At 42.2% G+C, this 11100-nt stretch overlaps 1 protein-coding gene across 2 annotated transcripts in view; it reads right to left on the bottom strand.

Moving 5' to 3' along the window:
- Positions 1-8248: 8248 nt before the first annotated feature.
- Positions 8249-11100, bottom strand: part of zfc3h1 (zinc finger C3H1-type containing) — a 41189-nt gene continuing 38337 nt past the window's right edge. For both annotated transcript variants that reach the window (XM_081356608.1, XM_081356609.1), the window contains 3 exons: positions 9490-9529; positions 9205-9267; positions 8249-9116 (listed from right to left, as the gene is read on the bottom strand). In XM_081356608.1, coding sequence (XP_081212734.1) covers positions 8991-9116; positions 9205-9267; positions 9490-9529 — 229 coding nt within the window. In that variant the 3' untranslated portion in view covers positions 8249-8990. The remainder of the gene's footprint in view (positions 9117-9204; positions 9268-9489; positions 9530-11100) is intronic.

The raw sequence follows: 11100 nt of genomic DNA, 5'->3' as shown, positions 1-11100 counted from the left end.
GGAACACCACCAGAACTGGGTCACACACACACACACACACACACACACTCACGACAGGCCTGATGAAGACATCACCCCAAACACAGGAACACCACCAGAACTGGGTCACACACACACACACACACACACACACACACACACACACTCAAGACAGGCCTGATGAAGACATCACCCCAAACACAGGAACACCACCAGAACTGGGTCACACACACACACACACACACACACTCAAGACAGGCCTGATGAAGACATCACCCCAAACACAGGAACACCACCAGAACTGGGTCACACACACACACACACACACACACACACACACACACTCAAGACAGGCCTGATGAAGACATCACCCCAAACACAGGAACACCACCAGAACTGGGTCACACACACACACACACACACACACTCAAGACAGGCCTGATGAAGACATCACCCCAAACACAGGAACACCACCAGAACTGGGTCACACACACACACACACACACACACACACACACTCAAGACAGGCCTGATGAAGACATCACCCCAAACACAGGAACACCACCAGAACTGGGTCACACACACACACACACACACACACACACACACACACTCACGACAGGCCTGATGAAGACATCACCCCAAACACAGGAACACCACCAGAACTGGGTCACACACACACACACACACACACACACACTCACGACAGGCCTGATGAAGACATCGGCCCAAACACAGGAACACCACCAGAACTGGGTCACACACACACACACACACACACACACACACACACACACACACACACACACACACACACACACACACTCACGACAGGCCTGATGAAGACATCACCCCAAACACAGGAACACCACCAGAACTGGGTCACACACACACACACACACACACACACACACACACACACACACACACACACACTCACGACAGGCCTGATGAAGACATCACCCCAAACACAGGAACACCACCAGAACTGGGTCACACACACACACACACACACACACTCACGACTGGCCTGATGAAGACATCGCCCCAAACACAGGAACACCACCAGAACTGGGTCACACACACACACACACACACACACACACACTCACGACAGGCCTGATGAAGACATCACCCCAAACACAGGAACACCACCAGAACTGGGTCACACACACACACACACACACACACACACTCACGACTGGCCTGATGAAGACATCGCCCCAAACACAGGAACACCACCAGAACTGGGTCACACACACACACACACACACACACACACACACTCACGACAGGCCTGATGAAGACATCACCCCAAACACAGGAACACCACCAGAACTGGGTCACACACACACACACACACACACACACACTCACGACAGGCCTGATGAAGACATCGCCCCAAACACAGGAACACCACCAGAACTGGGTCACACACACACACACACACACACACACACACACTCACGACTGGCCTGATGAAGACATCACCCCAAACACAGGAACACCACCAGAACTGGGTCACACACACACACACACACACACACACACACACACACTCACGACTGGCCTGATGAAGACATCACCCCAAACACAGGAACACCACCAGAACTGGGTCACACACACACACACACACACACACACACACACACTCACGACTGGCCTGATGAAGACATCGCCCCAAACACAGGAACACCACCAGAACTGGGTCACACACACACACACACACACACACACACACACACTCACGACTGGCCTGATGAAGACATCACCCCAAACACAGGAACACCACCAGAACTGGGTCACACACACACACACACACACTCACGACAGGCCTGATGAAGACATCGGCCCAAACACAGGAACACCACCAGAACTGGGTCACACCCACACACACACACACACACACACACACACACACACACACACACACACACACTCACGACAGGCCTGATGAAGACATCACCCCAAACACAGGAACACCACCAGAACTGGGTCACACACACACACACACACACACACACACACACACACACACACACACACACACACACACACTCACGACAGGCCTGATGAAGACATCACCCCAAACACAGGAACACCACCAGAACTGGGTCACACACACACACACACACACACACTCACGACAGGCCTGATGAAGACATCGGCCCAAACACAGGAACACCACCAGAACTGGGTCACACAGAAGAGCAGCTTCTGGAGCGGGCCGAAGAGACCGTCCACCTGAGGAGAAGACTGCAGAGAACTGAGATGATGATGATGATGATGATGATGGAGAGGAAGAAGGTTATTGAAGAAAACCAGAAAGAGTTGATCAGAGAACATCAGCCAATAACAGCCATAGAATAATCTCATGCTCAAACGGTCCACTTCTGTAAACCTAAGGCATTCTGGATTAGCAGGCAAAGAGTCATGGACTGAGACAGATTCAGCATTTGGCTCAAAGGTGAAGAAGCTCCAGCTCTGGGTCACAGAAGATCCACTGAACAGGACAATGACATTCACACAACACCTTCAACAAAAGGAAACATCATCATACGGGACGAGTGGCTCCCTAAATCTGTACGGAAGAGATGTTTGATGGGTCCACAAGAGGCAATCCTCCACTGAAACTCAGGACCAGCTTCACTCCAGTCCCGGACACATTTACAACATCAAGCATCAGTTTGAGAGACTGGGGAGACTGAGTGAGAATCTGACCCTGAGTGAACTTGGGCTTCACGTAGACTACAGCGAGAACTACGCCTGCTTTTGTTCCCTATTTAAAGAAGAACCAAGACTAGAAATCCAATCACAGTTAACTCAGTGCCATAGACGCCTGAACTAACTGCATATTTGAGGAATAAGGACAATGATGCAGTCCCACCTTTTATGCCAAAACATGGGAAATCTTTGACAAAGACGGGAAAACCTTCGAGACATCGGGGAAGTAATCTGGATGATTATGCTAACCTCACAATCGGAGAAGAGGAGGCTCTAGAATCATGAATAGATTAAATACACTAGGGAAATAAAAGAAACTCGAGCTGCAGGTCTGTCTTTCTATCTCCTCCTGTCTTCAACACAACGCATCCACACGCCAGGATCATCCACTTCACCTCAGATATCGCAATAGAACATAAACAATATCAGAATGGAGCAGTGCCCTGAGAAACCTGGCGGATCGATCTGTGTGCTGTGTTGCACCATGGATGAGTTTCATGTTTTAGCAGAATTTACTCTTCTTTTCTTCTTAAGCTGACATCGACCAAACAACTCCATATCCACACCAGAGAAGCGTCCCTCTCTCCTGATTCTTGCCTGTGGATGCTTCAGTCCTAAAATGACTTCCAAGACAAAGTTGAGTCATAAAAGGAGCTGGTTTTAGTTTTGGGAAAGTGGGTCCTCGTACAATATGCTGATGAGAACCCTTCCCTGGTGAGAACAGAGAGAGTCAGACTCACTCACTGAGTGGAATGAGTTACATGTTACATCAGAAAGACATCTAAATAAAGTATTGCACGTTACTTGTAATGAGTTACTTGTTATATCAAAAAGTAATCTGATTATATATTGCACATGATTTGTAACATCAAAAAGTAATCTGATTATTTATTGCACATGATTTGTAACATCAAAAAGTAATCTGATTATTTATTGCACGGTACTAGTAATGAGATACTTGTAACATCAAAAAGTAATCTGATTACATATTGCATGTTATATGTAACTTTAAAAAGTAATCTGATTACATATTGCATATGACTTGTAACATCAAAAAGTAATCTGATTACATATTGCACATGACTTGCAACATCAAAAAGTAATCTGATTACATATTGCATATGACTTGTAACATCAAAAAGTAATCTGATTACATATTGCACATGACTTGCAACATCAAAAAGTAATCTGATTTCATATTGCATGTTATATGTAACATTAAAAAGTAATCTGATTACATATTGCATATGACTTGCAACATCAAAAAGTAATCTGATTACATATTGCATGTTATATGTAACATTAAAAAGTAATCTGATTACATATTGCACATGACTTGCAACATCAAAACGTAATCTGATTACATATTGCATGTTATATGTAACTTTAAAAAGTAATCTGATTACATATTGCATATGACTTGTAACATCAAAACGTAATCTGATTACATATTGCATGTTATATGTAACTTTAAAAAGTAATCTGATTACATATTGCATATGACTTGTACCATCAAAAAGTAATCTGATTACATATTGCACATGACTTGTAACATCAAAAAGTAATCTGATTACATATTGCATGTTATATGTAACTTTAAAAAGTAATCTGATTACGTATTGCATATGACTTGTAACATCAAAAAGTAATCTGATTACATATTGCACATGACTTGTAACATCAAAAAGTAATCTGATTACATATTGCATGTTATATGTAACATTAAAAAGTAATCTGATTACACATTGCACATGACTTGCAACATCAAAATGTAATCTGATTACATATTGCATGTTATATGTAACTTTAAAAAGTAATCTGATTACATATTGCATATGACTTGTAACATCAAAAAGTAATCTGATTACATATTGCACATGACTTGCAACATCAAAAAGTAATCTGATTACATATTGCATGTTATATGTAACATTTAAAAGTAATCTGATTACATATTGCATGTTATATGTAACATTAAAAAGTAATCTGATTACATATTGCATGTTATATGTAACATTAAAAAGAAATTGATAACATATTGCATGTTATATGTAACATTAAAAAGTAATCTGATTACATATTGCACGTTATATGTAACATTAAAAAGTAATCTGATTACATATTGCATGTTGTAATGAGTAACCCCTGATCATGATCCTGTCCCTAACCATTACCTGCCCCTAAAATCTGATGGAAATTATGGTTTGAGGAGACTAGATAACCCTACAAACAGAACTCTAATATGTGATTGGTTGATAGGAAAGTTGTCCCAGGACCAACATGGATTCAGGAACATGTCCTACTTACAAACATCACACAGTTCTCATGCTTTTGCTAAATAAGGCAGAGATGATCCTGAAAGGCAGGAGATGTGAAGTCTAGTGTGATTAATCTTTTAAACTCCTCCACCGTAGAGGAAGCTCCACCCGCCACAGGAAGACATGGAGCGTAACCTCCTGCACACACACAGCTTAAAACACAGGCTTAGACAAGACCCAGAGTACCTGAGCCAGACAGCATAGAGACGTTCAAGACACAACATATCTACAGGACAGAGGTGTAAAGAGTGCCTGAAATCCATAAGTACTGATACCTTACTGTAAAAATTACTCCATTACAAGTTACAAGTCACCAATTCCAATACGACTCGAGTCTTAGAGAATCTGCTTTTAACAGTCCTTAAGTATTTTACTCATACTGAACATAGGCTCATATATGCACTAGTCCTCGACACCTAAGAGACATGCCAGTGAAAATAAGAACATTGATTTGTAATATGAGAAATCATGTTTCTTTTATAAATTATAAATTTTATCACAGTTCAGCCAGGGTATTACCGTATTTACAAACTCCAAGAAAGTTTTATCTTCTGGCCACGAACATCAAACTTTCTGAGTTTATAAATTAAAAACTACTTAAGGTAGTCTATAATATCGAGCTTGCATTAGATCTTTTATTTCATTGACTTTATAAAAGTGGGTTTTCAAACACAGAGACAGTTAAAAGTATAAATGGATTTTAATAAATGCAAAACTAGAGAGATTATATGAGCTACAAATATAAACGTATATCTTCTGATCTGAAGCGGGAAAAAGTTCCATTGTTTGTGAAGAAACGCCTACTTTGACTTTGTCATGTGAGAGATAGAATTTGTATTTTGATCTTTCAGAAAGATAATACCCATAAGAATACATTTCATTGTAATCTCATACATATATGCAATTCCGTGAGATCACTACGATTAGAATGATACCAGAAAATGGTGTGTACAGAATATCGGAATTCTATACAGAATATGCATAATTCTGAGCATATTTCTGGAGAGCCACAAAGATGCAATTTTGACAGTCCTAAGCAGACTTACACTTAGCAGTGCAGGAGTGAACAGCCCTTTTGTTTTCTCAGACAATGAAGGATGTGTTTGTGAGATCAGGATTCACTAATTTGAAAAGCAGCTGACCGGATGTCATTGTCGCTACATCAGTATAGTGGATGAATAAAATAATGTGAAGTACAAATGAATAATCAAAGTCTACTTGCACTGGATGTGCTGGTTTCAGCCTCGTCATGACCTCACCATGACCTGATCATGACCTCATCTCCTAAATCATACACCTGTGAGTCACAACTACCTGTTAATGCACTCTCCTGCATGTAGAGTAGTCTTGTGGACGGGTTTGTGTGAGTAAAGGAGAAACACAGATGTAGTTCCTCCAATGACCTTAGATGGAGATATATCGCTTCTGTATAGCAGTGATAAACTATAAACTGCTGCAGGGAAAGTGAGGTGCCGTGCAGAATGTAATGTGTAATTGCATCACCCTTCACAAATGTATTGGAGTAAAAAGTACATTTACTTCTTCAAAAATGTAGGAAAGTAGAGAGTAAAAGATGCTAATATATTTTATACTCAAGTGGCCAAAAAGAAACTTAAATACAGTGACTAATTGCATTTCCTCCAGTACTTTACACCACTGCTACAGGAACAGGTTTGTTGGTCAGTAAGTGCCTCACACACTCCTTGTATGTGTTCTGAAGCGGCCAATCAACGATATCCAACACAAAACACTTGCAGGTTACATAACACTATTGTTCTGAGACTTCTGAAACATCTCTGTCCTCATGACTCTTTCCTCTGGACTCTCACTCGGGTGTGGAGTATTTCATCCTCGGATAGGAAGCTCTTCCTGCAATCACAAATATGTGCTTTACCTTCCATGTGCCTGTATATATTTTAATGCTATAATCAACAAATTATGTGTATTATTATGGTTTACTTATTTTTAAATCATTTGTAAAGAAAGCAGTGCAATGCTCAGACTGGAGCAGAAGTGATTTAAGGACAGCATCCGGAGTCAGGACATCATCCCACACTGTCCCGTCCTTCATCACTCACTCCAGACCCTGAGGAGGACACATCTGAGGACCTCTGGGAGAATAACATCAGCTGTTTCTGAGTCAGTGATGCGCCTCAGTGTAATACAATAATAAGGGTTTGATTAGCATGCTAGTATTTTAAAAGCATCTGTTCTGTGATCGCTGAGTCTTAAACTGGTAAAGACAGTAAATAACCTTTACTGAAGCTTGTCTACATGCGTGACATCACACTTTTCCCCAGAGCGGTTTTATATATTAATGAACTAAATTAATAACTTTTTTACAACAAAAATGAAACATCACTCAACTTTAAGGGACTTTTTTTTTGACAATTAGTTATTACACTTTATTTGGTGTGTAATGTTGCTGTTTGAGCATAAACAACATCTGCAGTTACAATGCGCAAAGGGAGATATTTGCTTTTAAAGAAATTGTTTTTTAAGGACTACAACAAACGGCTGGTAGAGACAACACAACAGTCCTCCCATTAGTGACATCAGCAACCCTAAAATTTACATAAACCCCGCCCCCTGAACACGATTTATAGATGATCGTGACAGAATATGCTAAATCAATGACACAAGCTACATAAATTAATCAACCAACCATTCAGAAATGTTGTCTACATGTCACTTCTCGAGTCTCTCCATCATTGTCGGACTCCGGAATGTTCTTTTAAGTTTTCAGTGCAGGTCTGTGTGAGTGGAAGCTGTTGAAGCTCCGCCCCCTGTGCCAGAAGCAGCAGCTCATTTGCATTTAAAGGGACAGACACAAAAACTGTGCGTTTTTGCTCACCTTCAAAAAGTGATTATTTTAACATGCTATATTAATATCTGAGAGTGTGTATGTGAAGTTTTAGCTCTAAACACCCCAGAGGACATCAGAGACTTATTTTACATCTTGTGTAAAGGGCATTATACTACTCCTTTAAGCTGGACTGTGACGCTATTTTCTTCTGGAAACAAACTTTGTTGCATTTTCCTATTATCAGCAGTTTTGAAACAGTCTGTATTGTATAAAGAGCTGTATGAATAAAGGTGACTTGTGCATCTTTTCATCTTTGTCCATATGTTCTCTGAAAGCACACATCAGTATTACCCGTGTATTGTGTTCATGTAAATGTGCTGGCTGTATGAAAAGCTCAATAATAAACACACAACACTGTATTTCTGTACAAAATAATTTAATAGAAACATTGTTCAATTATAAATTGAAAGAAAAAAACAGGTGTAAGATTATCATTCCTGCAGAATACGTTAATCAACGTGCGTGTGTGTGTGCATATATACACACACACACACACGCACAAACACATACAAACATGGATTGTTTAATTTGTGAAGAAACAGTATTACATGAACAGTTGATTGAGGTCTTTTGGCGCAGTCCATGACTACAGACATGCTGAGAGTCGGCGAGGTTTGGCAGTCTGTGGAGAAGTGTCATCAACACACACCGACACTGGCCAGCCAAACACAATACTTCCAATAACAGCCATTTAATCCACGGTTGGAGAGGAGGAGAAAAACAACAACAAAAAACAAAAGAAAAAAGAAAAACACTTGTTGCGGAGCCCTTAAACTCTCCAGCGAGTTCATACTCTTCAGCACACATGGCCGAGACACCATGAGGAGAAACAAACTGAAGTATATTGAGAGGAAGGAGGCAAGCCCCCTTAAACACAGTCACAGTCCGTCAACAACTATGACGCAACGTTAAAGAAACATAAAAGTCAAATTAAAAGTGTTAGTGTACAAATGGAACATCGGCAACAAAGTTATACTTACGTCCGTGATGTCAAAAGAGGCCCAAATACTGGATTATTGGCAGCTCACAGTGTGTCGACTGACTCTGCTCGTAACACTGAGTGTGTGTGTGTGTGTGTGTGTGTGTGGGGTGTGGTGTTGGTGTCACTCGCTGTGGCTCGGCTCTAACCCTAGCGGCTCACTTAGACTCACTCCCACCTCTTGGCACTTGTCAATTATTTTTTTCAGTGTGTCAGTTTTACCTCCTTCTGCCGCCTCGAAGAGCAAACACTGCAGAGAGAGAGAGAGAGAGAGGGGTGAGGGACGCGTCAGAGAAACACACGTGTGTGAGAGTGTGTGTGAGTGAGTGTGTGTTTACATCTTTCCAGAGAGCAGCACACAGGGGCAGTTTCTGGAGCGCCTGCTGATAGAGCCGTCGGACCTGCAAACGTGCCGATCACAGCACAAACACAGTCAGTTCACAACACACACACACACACACACACATGCACACACTCCGCTTGTCTGTCACAGGTATGCCTTTAAACTCTTACATATATTCGTGCACTGAGCATACCCTGCAGAAAGAACAATAGATTGATCAAAGCGCCACAGACATGGGTCACTGTGTGAGGAATGACCTGACCTCTGACCTCTCACTCACCTCTGCTCGTTGCCTTTGCTCCTTCTCAACCGCAATAGCTCTGGCAAGAAATATATCGACAGAGGACGTCAAACACTACACCTCAGTTCTGTCCAGCACATGTCACTCATGCAGATGTGTCTGACCCTGGGTCAGCTCAAGCAGAACTCGACACTAGGGTGAGACTCGTCCAGCGTTACATACTCCATATGTACAGGAACACCCTACGACCCTACGACCCCGTGACCAACACGGCAACACCGAGACTGATCTCGCACAGGACTGGGACTGGGAATCGGGTTCTTGAGTAACGACAGCAGCACTCTCGCTGACTCCACTGCATTACTGAGGGGAATGTTCATTAGCATCTCGCTGGTCTCATCAGATAAACATCCAGCCTTTGAGACTCCCAGTTAAATTGAGACCCTGGTGAAGTGGCAGACCAGTGGCATGCAGATCTCTCTCAGAGAGACCCCAGAACTCAACACTACGAGTGCCAGTCGCTGTGGGTAACGGCTAGCCCTCGCTGCCTTCAGACGTCTCAGGGGTGAGGGTGTGTGTTTCAGCCCCCTGATCTCCAGTAATGGGTGTAGGCAGGGGTAAACTGGGATTTGGGGTTGGGGAACCCTGTAAACGGTCAAACCCTGTCCATGTGTGAAACTTAAATCATGCAGCATTGCTTCTGCATATCACGTGATTCCAGTCAGAACCAGGCGAGAGAAGGAGAGAGATGTGAAAGTGTGATCTAGTCCTCAGCTGACTAAAGGGAGCCAATCCCAAACCCGTACAGGTTCAGAACCTCAGGGTTATCAATGGCCTGTTCACACCAACACCAATGTTCGGCACCAAAGTCCTGTCCGACTTCTGCATGAAAATGTCTGTTCAGACCGATGCATAAAAAGTGTCCGTTTCTGACACCCGCTTCTCCAGAAGAGGAAGGTCAAACAGTATTGACTTATCTTAAAGTCCCCCTGTGGTGTAAATCCAGCGTTTAATGTTTATGTGTGTATGTGGTGTTTTTAATGTGCTTTAAGACAAAGCATGTGTAAGTTCATAAGTCGACACCATTGCTGAGTATTTCCTCCTTAAAACTGCAGTGAACCAAAGACAGTCTCAAACACACACTTTGAAATCGCTGGTGTTTCTGACGTCACAAACTACCTTGTAACCAATCAGATCAACGTGTGATCGCCAACCAGTGATTGGAGTGAGTGGAGGCGGGGCTCATTTGCATATTCATAGAGCCACGCATACTTTATCAAAACATTGGTGGTGGTTGAGGAGATTGCCCCTTCTATGTAAAGCGTTTTGAGTGCCGAGAAAAGCGCTATATAAATGTAATGAATTATTATGAATTATTATACTAAATGAGGCGAGGGTGTCGAGTTACATTCAAGATATTTTACGACATGAATTATTTTTAAGGAAAAAACGTTTAAATTGTCATTTTGGTGATCAAAGATGAGTTTTAAAGGATACAGTTATTGACTACAGGGGGACTTTTAAACAACAGTTCAGATCTTTGAATTCGTTATGAGCCTCTGTCTAATCATTAAACCAGGAGCCAGGAGTCTCAGGCATTGGGATATCAGAGCACTGGCGGCTCCGCTAATAACCTCGCTAGGTCAACTC

This window comes from Scardinius erythrophthalmus, assembly GCF_964197995.2.
Source record: "Scardinius erythrophthalmus genome assembly, chromosome: 24".
NCBI classification, from domain to species: domain Eukaryota; kingdom Metazoa; phylum Chordata; class Actinopteri; order Cypriniformes; family Leuciscidae; genus Scardinius; species Scardinius erythrophthalmus.
The sequence above is the reverse complement of the archived record's forward strand: the minus strand, read 5'-3'. Positions and strand labels throughout refer to the sequence as shown.